The sequence below is a fragment of the Xiphophorus maculatus genome, chromosome 3, assembly GCF_002775205.1.
Source record: "Xiphophorus maculatus strain JP 163 A chromosome 3, X_maculatus-5.0-male, whole genome shotgun sequence".
Classification (NCBI taxonomy): Eukaryota; Metazoa; Chordata; class Actinopteri; order Cyprinodontiformes; family Poeciliidae; genus Xiphophorus; species Xiphophorus maculatus.
This window is the reverse complement of record NC_036445.1, coordinates 30,575,613-30,592,952: the sequence shown is the minus strand read 5'-3', so window position 1 is coordinate 30,592,952 and position 17,340 is coordinate 30,575,613. Positions and strand designations below refer to the sequence as shown.

At 39.8% G+C, this 17,340-nt stretch overlaps 1 protein-coding gene across 1 annotated transcript in view; it reads right to left on the bottom strand.

The window, feature by feature from the left end:
• LOC111608156 (ectonucleotide pyrophosphatase/phosphodiesterase family member 2-like) overlaps positions 1–16,942 on the bottom strand; it is a 25,965-nt gene extending 9,023 nt beyond the window's left edge. Inside the window, exons 1-14 of the mRNA XM_023331331.1 lie at positions 16,810–16,942; positions 12,255–12,410; positions 10,229–10,354; positions 9,114–9,174; positions 8,914–9,011; positions 8,390–8,469; positions 8,137–8,256; positions 7,387–7,442; positions 5,390–5,455; positions 3,384–3,456; positions 3,200–3,308; positions 2,088–2,213; positions 1,419–1,450; positions 1,182–1,309 (exon numbers count right to left, since the gene is read on the bottom strand). Of these exons, the coding sequence (XP_023187099.1) occupies positions 1,182–1,309; positions 1,419–1,450; positions 2,088–2,213; positions 3,200–3,308; positions 3,384–3,456; positions 5,390–5,455; positions 7,387–7,442; positions 8,137–8,256; positions 8,390–8,469; positions 8,914–9,011; positions 9,114–9,174; positions 10,229–10,354; positions 12,255–12,410; positions 16,810–16,942 (1,364 nt within the window). The remainder of the gene's footprint in view (positions 1–1,181; positions 1,310–1,418; positions 1,451–2,087; positions 2,214–3,199; positions 3,309–3,383; positions 3,457–5,389; positions 5,456–7,386; positions 7,443–8,136; positions 8,257–8,389; positions 8,470–8,913; positions 9,012–9,113; positions 9,175–10,228; positions 10,355–12,254; positions 12,411–16,809) is intronic.
• Between the last annotated feature and the right edge of the window lie 398 nt (positions 16,943–17,340).

The following is a 17,340-nucleotide window of genomic DNA, read 5'->3' as shown; positions in this document are numbered from 1 at the left end:
TAGGTTTGCATTTCAAATTAGTAAAGCCACAAGCATGTAAAAAATGTAACTGAGTAACTGAAAGCATTTTATGACGTGAGAACATTTGGAGTTCTGTGTGTATGTGTGCATGCTTGCTGGGTTGTGTGTGTGTGTGTGTGTGTGTGTGTGTGTGGTGGGGGGTGCAAATGGTCTAAGACTCTGCTCACAGCCCTGGTGCCAACGATTAGCCCGTCTGTGGAAGGGAGCTACACAGAAACCATAAAGATTTCTTTATGGTTGTGCACTTCAGTGGGGGAAACCAACAGACAGAATGTCAACAACCAAGACCAGTAAAGGTAGCTGTGGTGCTGGCTTTACACCGTCTGCTGGGGTGGCTGGGTGCTATGTGGAAACCTCCTACAGGTCAACATCATCAGACTCAGTTCAGCTCAGCTCCCCTCAGTTCACTTTACATAAGTTCAGTTTATTTTAGTTTACTTAGGGTTAGCGTAGTTTAGTTAACTTAATTCAGTTCGGTTTAGCTTAGCTTAGTTTAGTTTGGTTTAGTTTAGGTAATCTGTCTTAGTTTAGCTTTGATTAGGCTGGCTTAGTTTGGCTTAGCAACACTAATTTAGCAATAGCTTAGTTTAGCATAGCTTAGTTTAGTTTAGCATAGCTTAGTGAACTTAATTTGGTTCAGTTTAGCTTTGCATAGCTTAATTTAGTTTAATCTTTTTTAGTTTATCTTAAACTAGATTAAGGTAATCTAGCACTAAGCTATTTTACCTTAGTGCACCATTAACATCTCAGCTTCTCCATTATTTCACATATTTGGGGCTTTCATTACTCCTACTGTTAATATGTGGAAGGCAGTCACAGCATGGTTTTTATTTATTTATTTAAGCAGCAGGTTGTTTAAGAAAAAAAGGTTGACTAATATTTGATATATAGTTTACATAACTGACTTTAATATGGTACAGCAACCACTTAAAGAATTTAAGGTGAGGTGGTGTTTTGTTAAAAAAAATAAACCCATTATTTTGGAACCACGATTACTTTTGATTTGATGAATTTAACTTAGGTGACAAAAAGTTTGCACCCTGCAGTACATCATGTAAAACAATCTTCAGGACTATTGTTTTTGTGCATGTAAATTAAGACAATAGTAAAGTTAAGACTGAATATCAAGTGCAGCTGCTGCAGTAGTTCTGCCACTGTACCTCTCCACTTGCCACTTCCTCTCCACCAGCAGGTGGATGTCTTCAATACGCCGATTGTTGGCATAGTGCAGTCTCTTAGGCAGGTGCTGCTTCAGGTACGGCTTAAAGTGCTGCTCTGCTTTCTTACACTGTTGAAGAAATCATTTAGATGACGCATCATCACATGTCAAATCAAATTACCTGCATTTCCACTTCCTCATTTCAGACCTTCATATTCTGAACAAATATTTTACTCACTGTTAGATTTGCAACAACAGCCTTGGGGTCATCTGAGAAAAGAAAACATATGATCACACAAGTTGTTGGAGTTTCTGAGAAATGGAGATGACAAGAGTAAGTTTGAAATGTTGGCTTCATCTTTACATCCTTTCATTCTAAACTGCTTGGTGGGTTGAGAAGTCCATCATATGTTCTAAAAAGACCTTAAAGGGATACTTGTTTTTTTGTAAGGTATTATGTGGAAAAATACTGGCATTTTTCCTTTGAATACAGTTTGAGAAGTTATTTCTTGTGCCTTTATGATTTAGGCTCAGTGATGGCATGATGGGGATAGGCCGACCCGAAGCTGCTGAGATAAACGGAACGAGACAAATCCGCTGAAAAATGGTACAATGTTTCTGCTGATGCCTGAATGTACAGTCAGAGATCAGGGCAGGACTATTTCCTTTAGTCCTTGCTCAGTCAGTGAGCCTGTTTGTTCCTCGGCTCCTCATTGCATCTGAAGCACATTGCAGGAAGAATTCAGAGAGTTGCTTTTCTTCATCACAGGTTCTTTAAGCATCATCATCATCAGCAGCATTTCAGATAAAACAAGATAGGAAAAGATCCCTAATCTATCAGTTACTTACAGCAATTCTTATTTGGTTTTATTTCTTTAAAGCAGAGAGAACATAACTTTTCACTCACATTTGAGGTTGCTGGGATATCTGGAGCGTATTCTGCCAAGAGACCCAGGGACGAGGATGATGTCATCAACAGTGGTCAAGTAGTTGCTGAGGAACTCTGTGCGATCACAGTGAGCCTCTTCCATACCTGAAACATCGCAGGAGGAGAAGGCAGGTGTGAAACTCTGAAGGATACAAACTTTTCAATGAGGGAAATCATCTAATTGGATTCTTGCTTTACATTTCTGGAAAAGTCTGTAGGCTGGAGTTCATCCTACTCAGTCGATTCACTGACAGACTGATTCTCCTATTGGCTGGCCCACTTTATTCTGCCAATCATTGTTAACTTCTGGAATTGTTGGATATCATCATCTGCACCAAACTTCTGACTGATGACGATCCGTTCTGGTCTTGAGTTCTTGGACGTGGCTCCAGTTTGTTGTCTTGTGTTTCTCCTACACAAGATTTATTAAGTTTCCACTGATTATTGGATTTATGGAGTTTCCACACCACAGATCCAAATTTTCAACCTTTGAGCCACTCTGTTATAACTTCAGCCATGTGACACTGAGCTCCATCATGCTGGAAATTCCACCGATCATGACTAAGTTGTTCCTTGGAAAACATTTTGTTCCCATTCTTTATATTCATGGGCAGAAGTAGGAGGAAGCCTGCTGCTTTCTTGGAGACACAAACCCAATCCATGGCAGTTCATTTCTTCTTCTCTGGAGAAATGATTTTTCACTTCTCCAGAAATTAAAAATCATTTCTGGAGAAATGACCTCCCAATCAGATGGAAGATTGATCAGAAGATTGATCAGAGAGGACAACTTATCAGGAATTTAGTCAATGCCTTCCGATGTCCTACAGATTAATCTCTACAATGTGAATCTCAACTTGGTGCACTTGATGATCCAGAAAGCTGTTACTTTGTCTGTAATATTCCCAGTTCCCTGAAAGCGACCACGATGAACATCGTCAGGTCAGCTGCTGGTCCCTGCTTGGCATTTACAGCATCTCAAATAGATGTTTTTCAGTTGATCACATTAGAAGCTCTTTAGCTAAAGTCGTAAATGAAAAGATGAACAATCAGAATTTCAGATGAGGGTTTGGACTCAGAGCCAGGGTCTGTACCGTGGTCTCCCACCAGGATGATGTTGACACATCGGTGCAGGTTCATCTGCTTGAGTCCGTCCATCAGCTGGCCCACAATCCGATCAACCGCAATCAGAGTATTGTTAAGCTGGAAGAGGACAAAGGAAGCCGTGAGCGACCAAACCCTCTCAGGATCAGAATCTCCTGGAACAAACGTACTCACGTCTGCACTCTTTGGGCCCATTACGTGTGTATGAGCGTCTGGTTCCTCAGAGTGCATGGCATAAACATAGGGCCTGAAACAGAATACAGGTGAAATGGGTGTTAGCTGAACCTGTGGTGTCCAATGCAAAGTTAATACTATTAGCTTAGAAGTGAATCTAATCCTGAGCAGAAGATCGGCTATGTGTCAGATATGCTAATGAACTGTTTTCAAATGATGATTTCATTCATCAAAGGGAAAAAAACTTCTCCAAACCAACCGGGCTCTATGTGAAGAAGTTATTGAAAATTAAATTAACTGGTCAATAACAAGTCAGTAACTACAAAAATGATTTATGTTTTTGTTTAATTTCACCAAACCCTTAGCCCAGGCCTGATTATGGCCAAATCTAAAGAAACAATAAATTACTTATGTAGAACTCATGATATCACTGAAAGAAATTCAAGAACAGTTGGGAAACAAAGTCACAAAGAAAAACAACCAAATGAGAGATTTGGAGTGGCCTAGTAAAAGTCTGGACTTCAATTCTACTAGGAGATGTGTATAACCAACACGATTTTCCAGCATGGTTCTTGTTCAAAAATGCTCCAACATGAAAGATTCTTGTGTTAATGGGCAGAGAATGGAGCGAAGATGAACACACAAGCAGCAGCCACAAACATACTCTGAATGGATGCTTTTCCTTTCTGTTGATGAAATTATTAAAGTCTCTGAAAGAGATCAGATGTTTTGTTTTGGATATTATGTCATAAAATACAGTTTATGTGATCAAAGACAACAGAAGAAAATAAAACAGATTCTAGGCAACAGGATAACACATAGGACGTCATGACCAAGACACATTTCTAAACTTTATTCCAAAAGATAAATAGTCAAGAACTAGTTCAGAATGTCGTTTTGAACTTGGAATGTGTAAGTGGGAAACTTTGAACATGAACAAATTCAAATTGATCTGACTGAACTGAATTAAAACTAGTTCTTGTTAAGGACGAACTGGAGTAACACTGTCAGGTTTAGAGAGTGATTACTTTTTTACATAGGAATAGGTTGACTGATATTAAAAGGAAGAGATAATTTAATGTTAACTTTGGACAAAACGTTTAGCTCTTTCCTCCTTAAAACTCCCGGATCCTCTCAGCGAGCGGCGGCGTGCTGCTAAAGTGAAAACAACAACAAAGCGCGTTGGCGTCACAGATCACAGAGTTTAATTCCATACAAAGCAACGCATGAATCAATCAACAAAGCTGCAGAGGAACAGAGATATACATCGTTTACCTTATACAAACAAAGACAGACAAGGGGAAGACAGACAAACACAAAACAAAGACGAACAAAAAAAAGCAAAGACGCGTCTTTGGAGAGAGCCGATGTAAAAAAGGCAAAATGTTGGCCGCTCTCTGTATTTTTTCTCCTGACACGTAATCTTATAGTAAGGAGGTGTTTTTCTATTTAATTTATGCACTCAAGGCGTTCCTCTTGTTGACCAACTGGAAACTCCCTTAAGCACTCAGAGGAACTTGGAACTCCCCCTAATTTACGGCAAAGATCAAAGGGCCATCTGGTCTCTGGCAAAACAACAGAGCGGATCGCTGGCCCTGACCCCCCGTGGCTCCCACGGCCATCCCGGGCACAGAACAATCCTGAGATAAAATCTCACAGATACCTGTGAAATCTATCCAGTGCTCCTGCCCTGCCGGGAATGCTAATTTTATGGCTCCGTGGTTTGGCCTCACAGTGGGGACGCCCCATTGAGTGATCTGTATTTTGGCCCAGTCCCGAATGCTCAATACAAAGCGGTTCCAAATAAGAGTGTTGAATATACCTTTTACACATGTCGTAAGATTAACTGTATTAAGCACTAAAAATAATCATTTTTCCTTAACACTGATGATCAGTAACACCTGAGAGAGACTGAAAAGGAAGGACAGGTCAAAAATCCAAACTAGGTTTGTTTCAGTGAGAGGAAAGTATGACCAGAGACAACATATGTGTAAATGTGTGATCACCTCTCTCCTTCAGGAAGATGGAGCCACTGCAGCAAAGTCAGGATCCTCCTCTCCAAAGGAATGGCCCTACAAACAGAAACACCTTCTGCTGTTAAAGCCTCCACATTCTGATATTAATACTAAAGCTATGAGGGGGCAACATTTAGGACAAACAAAACATTTTTAATAATTACATTTTACATCATTTTCAACTTTGCATGAAAAAAAAAATCCTGATCCCAATAAAAGTTCACACTTTTTCTGATGTTTGTTCAAGAGAAGGGATGAATTCACTCAGCTGATTTTCTCAAACTGAAAAGTATTTTCCAAATGGGACAATAAACAATGGGACAATTTTGTGGTCTATCACACATATATGGTTTTTTTTCTCACTTTCTGAAGTTAAATCAGACCTAACTTTTCTTTTAGACTCACCAAAATTATTTCTAAGTGTTAAATGGCAGTAAAACAAAAAATATGTCAGAAGAAATGTATTTATTAATGTCTTCAAAATCAAGAGTTTTGCAAAGTGAAGAAACATCACATTACAGAAAAAGTGTTATCATCAGTGATCATTCTGACTAGTCTAAGCATTAATGACAGAATGCATGAATGCTCTCAGTCATGCACTCAGCTAGCTACCCACGCTAGCTACCACATTGTGGGTAGCTAGCTGTAGCGCAGCAGAAAGCTAGTATGAGGATGTATGCAGCACACAGGAAAAAACAGTGTTAAAGGGTTAAGAGAGGAGCCATGTTGTGACGACTTCCTGAAAGTGGAGTTTCAGAAAGAGCAGGAATTTTTTAACTCCTGCTGTTTCTAATTTTACACCAATTTAGACAAATTTCTTTTAAATCATATTTGCTATCATTAGCATTTTTAAGCAAATGAAGGTAACATAGTTACTTGACTGTGCTATAAAATGCCACTATGCCACAAAAGGCTTGAACGATCCTAACTTGGAGCGTTCCGGCTTTCAGGCCAAAGCTGCCTCTGTGAAGTGATGAGGACCATGGCCAAGTTCCTGGCTCTCATACAGTCTCCAGCTGTCAACCATCAGTCCTCAACGTTTTGCTTTTTGTAGCCGCCAACAAGGCATTAGTCTGGCAGTGTATTTGAAAAGATAAATATCTGCTTGGGTTTTTGGATATTTGAACATTATTCCTGATAGAATTGTTGGACTTCTTATAAACTGATTGGCTTCCTGTTATGTACCGGGATTTTAATTGCAGTCCAAAAACATTTTAGGTTTGAGGTCAGGGCCAATCCAGAAGGTTCTGCTTTTTTATGAGTGTTTTGGATCAATGCACTGTTTGGAGCACTGTGACAAATTAAGAATTATGTGGTGAGAAATCTACAGTCTGTCATTTCATCATTTTAATGTAAAATCTGTTGAAGGATGTAAAAATTAGAGCTGCACAATTTTAGAAAATAATGCAAAGATGATAACAATTGTGATATGTGCTTATTTTCTTCCTCATCTGGTCATCCATCACTCTATGACCTTTAGCATTGTGGGTAATATCATTACTGTTCAATGTGAACATCTGCAGCCATAAGTCTCTGTCCAACAAGCTAAGATCACATTCAGGTGTAAAATACAAGTTCAACATGCAAGTGAATATATTAGCCAACAATTATTGCACTTATAACAGTGCTTCGCAATCTGAATATTGCATAAACTAATATTGCGATAACTAAATATCTGCAATATATTGTTCAGCCCTGGTGAAAATCATCAAGTAAAACCTGATTGACAGAATGTGGTGAAGCTTTTCTTATTTAGACAAATAACAGATTTGCTAAGAGATGAAAGTGGATGTGCAGTGTTTTCATTAACCACTAGGGGCTAGATATGAAACAAAGTCATTGACAGCCTGTGAGCAACATTTTAGATATTAATATAATCTGAAATTTCTGCTGGAACTGTAAGTTTTGAAAATACATACAAGATTGTTTTTACATGGAAAATGTCTCCATGTAAAACTCAGTGGTGACGTGTTTATGTGTGAACTTACACAGGCCAGAAGAAGTTGGCAGCTTTCAGTCCCTGTTTGAGGGCAGTGATCCAGATCTGAATGAAGAAACTCTCGGTTAATTATTATTATGTTTCAATTCATATAAAAGTGTTAAGTGGAAGCTAATAACTGTTCTATTAGAATAATTCATTCTTTCAAATCTATATTTCTCCCAAATTTGTGTCCATTATTAACTGTTAATAACTAATAACTGTTCTATATAATAGAATTATTCTATTAGAATAATTCATTCTTTCAGATCTATATTTCTCCCAAATTTGTGTCCATTATTTTTTCTGGAAGAGCGTTTTTTTTCAATTTTCAGCAAAAAGCTGAAAATTAGAAACAGAATTACAATACCAAGCTGAACGACTGAGAAACATCCAAGCTTTAAGTTGATGACATTTATTGAGTGGAGAAAACAAACAAATCTCATATAACAAAGTAACAAAAACATTTCTTTTGTTTGTTTGTTTGATCTCATCAGCAACTTCTAATTACTAATCCACAACTTTCTGTTTCCCTGGGGAGTAAATATGATGTAACACGGAGCAGAGGCCTATTTGTTTTGGCTGCTGATGGGGAACCATAAATCCAGCGCACAGGATGACCACTGCTACAGAACAGTAGCAATGTGTTACCATAACAACCATTAAGTACCATCTGCTATCTTTACACATCTTTACAAATGTGATGATGTGTTGTTGTTAGAGGCCCAGACAAAAATGCTGGGCCTCTGCAGGGACTTACTGGTTGTCCTCCCCACCAGCGGTGGTTCAGCTTTTCTTTGGTCATCAGGGTGAATGTTGCATTAAATATTGAGTCATACATGGTGTTTTCAACGATGCCATGAGACTCTGGATAGAGACCCTTAAATGAAACAATTGGTCATATATGAGTCATGCCAGCTGTTTTATTTACTTATTATAAACCAGCTAAGTATTAATATAGGTATGATGTGCAGATATTAATATTTGTAAAGATGAACTGAAATCATACTCACTGTGGACATTGTATAGAGGTTAGGGAAGGTTTTGGAAGGATAAACAGGCCTCATGTAAGGAGCTTGGGTTCCACATGTTCCTAAATAATACAATTTTTTTAATTTTCTGATTTAATAAACAGTCAGCCATGAATTTAACACAATGAACACAACACAAAATTCTGTTTAAAGGTAACTGTTTTTATGCAATTTAGAATAATTATTAGTAGGAATTGGTTGCCCACCAACCAATTAAAATACAAAATAAGTGAATAAATACATAAATAAAATGCAGGGAACTGACAGATTTTTTTTTTTGTAGAAAGCAGGTAATATAGTCTCCCAGTAAATTTCCCAGCATCAATAAAGGGAAGAGTCTTGCACTGCACAATCATAACAAAGATCAGCTGATTCAGCTAAGAGGGATTTGGTTGTGCTGACAATATCATCCCTACTTCATAATATAGAAGGAAATCATTGTTTCTGTGTTGCATGCTTCATTTTGAAGATGTTAATTGAAGCTAATAAAAAAGATGCTAACTCACGGAGTTTTAAGATGTTGGGTATGATGGAGTTCCCCCTCTTCACGTAAGACGCACTGAACCCGTCGAGAGACAGTACGATGAGAGGTGGACGAGCAAACCTGCACATGGACCAACATGGAATGTGAAGGGCAAAACTTCGTCAGGCTATTGTAATCTCATTCCTTTCTTCAACACTGCGAAGGTTTCAAGTATTAACATACCCAGCAGGACACTCTGGGCTCTTGATTGCCTCACATTTACCCTGCAACCAGGAAGTGTCTCCTGAAGGGAAACAGAAGGGAGATGAAACGAGGCAGCAGCCACATTCCAGAAAGCCGAAACATTCCTCAACTTAAATAAGATAAGCAACTATTGCAGGGAACAGGTATTTGTCCCATCAAACACTTTTTAAACCCTTTTTCCCAAATAAATATTTCTTATTAGAAAGAAGTAACCTGAGAAAGTACGATATCAAATTCAAAGACACTTCATTTGATTTGTTGTTCTTCATAATTTCAGTGAGTGACACCAATATTTAACAAGCTTTCAACTTTCTTTAACCTCTAGAACCCGAAATGGGTCCAATCAAGTTGTTAAATCAAGAATGAACTGTAATTGATTACATTTGTGTAAAGCTGAGTAGGTTTTACAAACCACACCCAGGTCTGACCAGTCCAGTAGAACCAAGAATTCCCTTCAACAGATCATGCCTAACAACATCAATCCATCCATCCATTTTCTGTTCACCCTTTGTCCCTAATGGGGTCGGGAGGGTTACTGGTGCCTATCTCCAGCTACGTTCCGGGCGAGAGGCGGGGTTCACCCTGGACAGGTCGCCAGTCTGTCGCAGCCTAACAACATGAAGTAGGCAATAAGATCTCTAACAACAACACATCATGCCCTGATCAAAAAAGTTCAAAAACAGAAGAGAAACAAATTCTCTGGCATCCATCAGTCTGGAATGGGTGATGAAGCCATTTCTGAGGTTTTGGGATTCCAGAGAACCACAAGGAGTCATATCTGATATAGATAACATATTTATAACAACTGAACTTAACATATCTATTGATTGTGCTATAAAATAGCTCTGTGTGTTTGGAAAACACATAATATTGCCCCTTTAAAAATATCTAACATCAGCCGATACCGATGTTGATATTGATGTTGACGCTGATGCCGATATATCGCACATCCTGATCACAGACTTGACAGCAGCTGCTGCCAAGAGAGGCTTAGGGGGTAATGACTTTTTCAGAAAGGCGCAGGTTGTTTGGTGCAGTAATCATCATCTAAAAACATTTTTTGTTGTTTTTTAGGTAAGGTGGACGCTCCAAACCTCTGCACAGCTTCCTGTAGTTGGTGCAGCAGTCTCCCCTGGCGAGGCAGTCATCAGAGCAGTGGCAGGCGTGCTGTTCATTCCGGGTCTCGCCGCATCGATCCTTGCTGCATTCATAACCTCCCTCTGTACACAACGAGGAACAGGAAGCAAGAAGGGAAAACTGCTGACTCAATGATCCTTATGGAGTTCTAACTAATCTTAGAGATTATCGTGAAAAGCACGACATCACGGTGACAGTGGGTGGCGGCGGTGAGGCTGGGCAGTGGGCAGGCAGCCGGGGGTCTAAAGTGACTTTTGTGGCTTAAACAGTTTTCCTTTTGAACAGAGTTTTTATTTGGGATGTGACACTGTCAGGGAAAATTGCATCATGGCTTTAAGGCACATTCAGGATTAAAGTGGCCAATCAGCAGTGAGCCAAAGACCACCAGGCTGAAGGAGGGAGCATAAAATCAGACCACCAGTGCTGGAAGTAGCAGGGGGGAAATGTTGACACTGCAGAGGGAGAGAGAGAAAAAACAGCAAACCTGTTTCAGCATCATTAAGTGCAGCTCACTCTTCCAGCTCATGCAGCTGAACCATCAGCTTGATAGTTTTCTGTTATTTCTGTAATGAATAATTCTTTCATGTTAAAAACTATTTAGAGATTACATCTATGCTGAACAAATCTTTCTCTTTCAAACCCTGTTTCATTTGTTGCTGCCTTTATGCACTGCTTCATGAAAATCATGGTCTTTTAATAATGGAAATGTTTCGATCAGAAATGCTGTAAGTCCTGCTTCAAACGGACGACTGACGAAACAAAAGGGCCTCCGGTTTTTATGCACGTAAATAAAATGGTGCAGTATTGGAAGATCAAGATGAAAAGCAGCTACATGCTTTAATAAAGGCTTACATGAAAACTAAAATGGATTTTAATGATCGGCTCTGCTGAGTGGAGGCTGCATGGTGCAAGTATCAGTACTTTCTGTACAGTTTGCATATTTTCTCTGATGATATGTGAGTTTTCTGTCGGTGCTCTGGTTCCTCCCACAGTATAAAGACATGAATGCTGATAAACTATGCTCTTTAATTGCCCTTTTGCCAGTATGAATGTTTTTTCAGTGTCTCCATGTTTCCCTGGCAACCTTTCCCAGGTGAGCCTCACCTCTCACCTCATGACCTGGAGGCAGGAACCAGATTACCTGACCTGGCAGGGATAAGCAGACATAAACTGTGGCTGGATGATCTCAGCTGTGGTTTCAGAATCATCTCCCATTTGTTGCAACCATCTCATATGGTAGAAGCCAGACCTAGCTGGGTGTTGCTCAGAAGTAATTGGCAGCAGACCACCTTTGTTGATTGACCGGTGGATTTACATCACTGACAACGTCTCAACTAACGTTTTCAATCTGCAATAAGAACCATGGCTGTTGGTGAGACAGTGAACTGCAAATAGATAATTCCATGGTCAAACTTTAAGGTTCAAACCTTTTTAGACAGCCTTCAGCATCAACTGGACTGGGCAACTAGCAAGACCAGAATATACAGAGAGATTTCAGAGAAACTGGACACTCAACGCAACACACACACAAATGACATCATCGAAGCATCAACTGTAGCTCCTGTACGCTCATGGTACGTATTTCCACATCCCCCCACGTTCCTGTCCATGTTCACCCCCACATGGTGAGGAACACATTACCAATGGAGACACACCCAATGTGGCTATAATTAAACCAGACAATAACTGGTGAGACTTCACAATGAAAAGATGCTTTATGTAGCTAATACTTCTGTTAACTCTACTTTTTTACAAAGTACTCTAGCATCCAGGATAACTTTCTATTGGAAAACAACTCCTCTTTCCGTGTAAACTAGAAACTTTAAATACCAGGTGATGAGGACAGACTGTGATCTGACCTGGATCACTGAGGAGCTGCTGCGGCTCTGCAAGTCCCAGCAGAGAGATGAGAGGAACAATGCAGGAGTGATACGGTCTTGAGGTGTCACAGGTTAGCATGAAGGCATGTTTGTGTTGCCGTACCTGTCCGGAGGCAGAGTTGGTTGAAGTCAGAGCAGCAGCTGTTGTAGGTCTTACACAGGTTGTCACAGCGACAGTTTGGGGCCTCGGCCTCCACTAGCTCATAGCATCTGTTCCTGCAGGAGCCGGAGGTCGGCACATAGACCGGCAAGGAGCGAGCTGCCGACAGGAGAAACAGAGCTTCAGGAAGAATATCTAAACCTCAGGTCGTCTTCGTCATCCACGGCTTACACGGATATAATCGAGATGAAATAAGGTGCATCTGGTAGAACATCAAGCCCTGTCACATTTGTGAAGTGTCATTTTTTTATGCTCCTGTTTCATACAGTGTTTGTTTGTTGGAATAAAAGCTGTAAACTTTTACAGTGTTCTACTGCATCAAGGATTGGTTGGCATCATTTGCTCTGATGACACTGTTCCATCCTTTATCCATACTTACTGATCATATCAGGGTTGTTCAATTCTCCAACCTTCAGTGTGACCCCTTGACCTCTCCAAGTGGTCAAATACTTATGTCAACAGGTTCAGCTGCAGAGGTGTACAGTGCTGTTATTGGCTGCTGATATAATGACAGAAGCCACACTGATGCACAGTTTATTACATGAAGAACCAATGATGAGGTTTAAGGTCAGGTCTGTGGAGAAAGCTCCAGTTTTCAGGAGTTTTCTAGTTCTAGTTCTGAAGTTTGGATGCTTTATCAGCTGACATTTTGCTGAAAACTCAAGCAACATTTTTACAGTTTTTCCTTGTTTTATTGTATCACAGCCTTATTCCAAAATGTGCTAAATGAATCTCTTTCCTCAAAAGCTTGAAGAGAAAAATACTGTAAACTGATGTGATTAAGCTCATTGAGGTAAGATGCTACGCTAAAGCTACAACTTAGCTTCTCGTCTGTCCTTTGAAGTCTTTACATTGAGGCCTGGTGTGTTGCTTTTAGAACTTTCTGTTCTTTTCAGGTGATTTATGGAGGTTGACCTGTGTGTGCCTATTAACACTGAACTCTACTTAATAATTATTAATGATTTAACAATTGTGCAGTTCCACTTTACCAGAGGGCCAGATTGCTTTGGATTGCTCTAATGAATTAAATCTTCATTTGAAAGCTATATTTGAGATTTGCTCAGGTTATCTTGTCTTGATGATCTTAAACATGAAATCTGAAAGCAGGTAAATACTTTTTCACACCGTTGTGTTTGCTAGGTCATGTATTTTATTATTTCCTGATAGTAAGTTGTGACAATGATTATGTTAGATGTACAATAAACACATGCTGAGGTGAAAACTGATAAAAGAAACAGAATTTAGAGCAGAAGTGGGCAGTGTGTTTGGTTGGGGGATCGTGGAAATAAAATCTATCTTGGTTTGAGAGTGGACAGTCTTGGAGGAATAAGGGGTGGAGAATGAGCTCCAATGCTCTCCTTATGGTGATTGTAGGCCGATCAGCATCATACACTCTGTCTCTGTGAGGGAACATGAGTCGACCAATCACAGCCTCCCCCGGCTCACAGAGATCTGTTGTAAACTCCCCGCCGTGCTCCACTCCCTCGCTTCGTTTGCACTGGCACACACGTCTCGTCCTGAAGTCAGCCAACTGTGTATGAGAAATTTGTCCGTCTAACCGCATGTTGCTTGCATTTTCAGGACCCATCTAATGAAAACTGCCAGGGTTGTCGTGGTAACTGATGTTTGTGTGTCTCAAGTGAAAATATATCACTTTCTGAGAATGAGAACTGTTCACACTCTCATTATAACCAGGAAGATAGAACACACCACCCCAGTTCTAAAGTCCTTCTATTGAGAGAATAGAGAAGATTATAAACCACAGAACAGCTTTACATCACAACACATTAAAGGTCTGATGTTGATCAACTTTCCTCTGCATCTCCAGAACCAGAACCAGAACCAGAGTTCAGTTTTTATGCTTCTGTTTCAGCTCAGTAACTTAGTGCTGAAACACAAAGTTACTTTTTAAATCAAGGCTAAAAGCCCACCTGATTAAAGCTGCTATTCATTAATAATAACTGTATTGACTGATATATTTGGTGTATACTTGCTTGATGATTGTGATGAAGGCATTAGACAAAATGTAATGTTTATTACTTGCTTAATAATTGGTTACAGTTTTATGTAGAGCACTTTGAACAGCCTTGTTTCTGAAATGTGCTATACAAAACTTGACTTAACTTCCTTAAACATAATATTTCAAAAAATTAATATTTGTATATTTGTATATGCATATATATATATATATGTACATATATATATATATAATGTTGATCCAACATTCAAACTAAAAAAAGCTTGTTTCAGAAAGCAGCAGCTGTGACGTTTTAAGATTACAGTCAGCTCCAACTTTACTTACACAAATTAATCAAATTAACCATTAAGCAGCACAGTGTGTAGATAATGTTACAGAATGTCCTTCAACCTCATCTTAACACAAAATAATACAAAGAAAACATAAGTTCTCTGTCTGAAACATGTTCATGTTGCGTTTGATTCCTGTTGAAAGAAGCTGCAGAAATCTGAAGGGAATCTTGTTGTTTTTGCTTCATGTGGGTTTTCTGCTGCACAGCTCTTCACATGTTCAATAGCTGCTAGAACATCATTTCCCAGCAGGCTGAGCACCACCTGCTCAGCCTCTGTGCTATTCTCAGTTCATGCTTTCAAACCACAAACTTGATTTCTATCATTTCTGACATGATCAAGCCAAAGGAATAATCCTCCACCTCAGGTTTCATGGACATTTTTCCTTCACACATGAAGGATTACTGACTGAGATTTTTGTGTTTTTATAGCTACATAGAAAACCATGTTAGTTTTAGCCTATTGCCACCAAACTTAGACACAGCAGGGAGCCTCTCTGCCTGGCTAGTGCCAGCTTTTCATTGCACGTCTTCAGTCCAAGCTGAAACCAGCAGAAATATGATTAGACGTTATTTTTAATGTATTTATTCATTTTTCAGAAGAATAGTATGTCAACACAATACTATGGTATTAGAGCACTTCTAATTTTGAGGGACTTGAAAACCGCCTACATAAAACATACAAACTAATAATTCTTGCATCTTATTTTCTTACATGGTCATTCATGTAAGTCGTACATATAAATAATAATGATAATAATAATTTTGGAGGAGCAGTGTAGGTCCCTTAGGTTTTGGCCCTCTGTGGCCCCAGAGTCAATGTTGTGTCTCCGTTTCTTGTTCACCTGCACCTCCATATTGAGACTGAAGGTCCCTACGGCAACCCTCTAACATCTTGAGCTTCAGACAGCCTCTACCTTCACTTCTCACCATGTACACACACACTCCTATACACACACACCTACAACCACATTATTACGTCCACTGTCTGTATCAGCTTATCCTCAAGGCGACACCTTGCTGCCTGTCGTTACTGTAATTCTTTATAGCCTGTTATGCAGCATTTTTGTTTTCATCTTTAATGGAGCAAATCTGGACTGACACTGCTGAGCAACCAGACCCACAATGTTGATCTTCTGGGTTCTTCAGTATTGTCATTTGAGACTATTAGTTTTAATTCAGTTTCTGAGAATTAACAATGCGCTAAAGGTCATAAAGCATCTCAGTTAAAGACTGGACTTTAACTAGGTCACTCAGAAACTTTCTTTTATTTGTGTTTTGATGAATTCAGAGGTGGACTTAATGTTGTACTTTGGATAACTGTTCTGCAGCACAACCCTACTGTGTATAAGTTTAAAGTCATGAATGGAGAAATATCAAAATTTATGTTTTCATTCATCTGGAACCAGAAAGTAATTCTGTTCCACTATCTACCTCCATGTTTTACTCTTTTCCTTCAATAAAGTCACCATTCAAAAATTGCATTTGTTCTCTCTGGTTATGTTTGTCTGGTACTAACGTCTCCATATGATTTGAACTGGGCCCAAGACTTAGAATATGTGCTTTGCATTGTACTTTATATCAAAGTCATAGGCAAATTGTTTAAAAATCTTGGGATTTTGATGAATATAAACAAAATTCAAGAATTGAAAATTAGGAAGTTATCTGCATTTTGGGGGAACAACTTGAAGCTATTGCTATTATGCATTAATACATCAATACTACTACTTGCTAATGTATTATAGAATTAGTAGAATAATTTGTCTGTTGTAGAAAGGTCATAAAACCTGGCTACAGCCCAGGAGCCCACATCCTTGTAAATGCGACTCTTGATCTGAAACATTAAAATCTTTAAGGGGATGAATAGTTTTTCACAGCTGTATATGAAAATATACAGAAGATCAGTTCAATTAGGGCTTTTTAAGATCTGAGGCTGTTTTATTAACAGCTATGATTAAAAACTGTCCCTGTGTTGTCATCTCATGCTGATGTCCTCCTTTCCTTCATCGTAATGATGGGGCCCACAGCCACATGCAGCTCATTAACAGGCAGCAGGAAGGAAACTTTTCAATGACATGATCCCTGAGGAGAATCCGTTCTATACACACACACACACACACGCACACACACACCCACACACACACACACACACACACACACGGAGCTCAAGGCCAAAGTCACAGTGTACTCACTCTCCATCCTGGCTGCGGTCCCGTCCTCTCCTGAGCGCTTGGGCCGCCCGGAGACAAAGCCCCAACACAGGTCCGAGCTGCACAGCACCGACAGCATCCACACACACTGAGGGAACAGCAACCAGCCTGGCATTACAACACACTCTCACACTTCAGCTGTTTAACTTCTAACTGCAAGTTAAAATGCAAGCTGACTGCTCCTGCTGCAGGAGGCTGCTCCTGCACACCTTTCAGACCCCACACACACCCCGGACAGTAGGGACCACCCACATGCCAGAAGCTTGCAACTGACACACACACATCCAGATTGGTTCTGCAGCTGGAAATGAGAAAGCAGAGTAAATATGCCAAACCCAGGCAGAGCAAAGCAGCAGTATGTCTTACCGTACCAGTTTCTGCAGCAACATGCTTCCCCTGACAGCAGTCCTGAGCTGAGGGTCCGAGACACTTCAGGAGCCAAGGACCACTGAGGAGGAGGGCACTTAAATAGAACCGGAGGGAGGGGCCGGAGGAGCGGACCAGAATCCTATT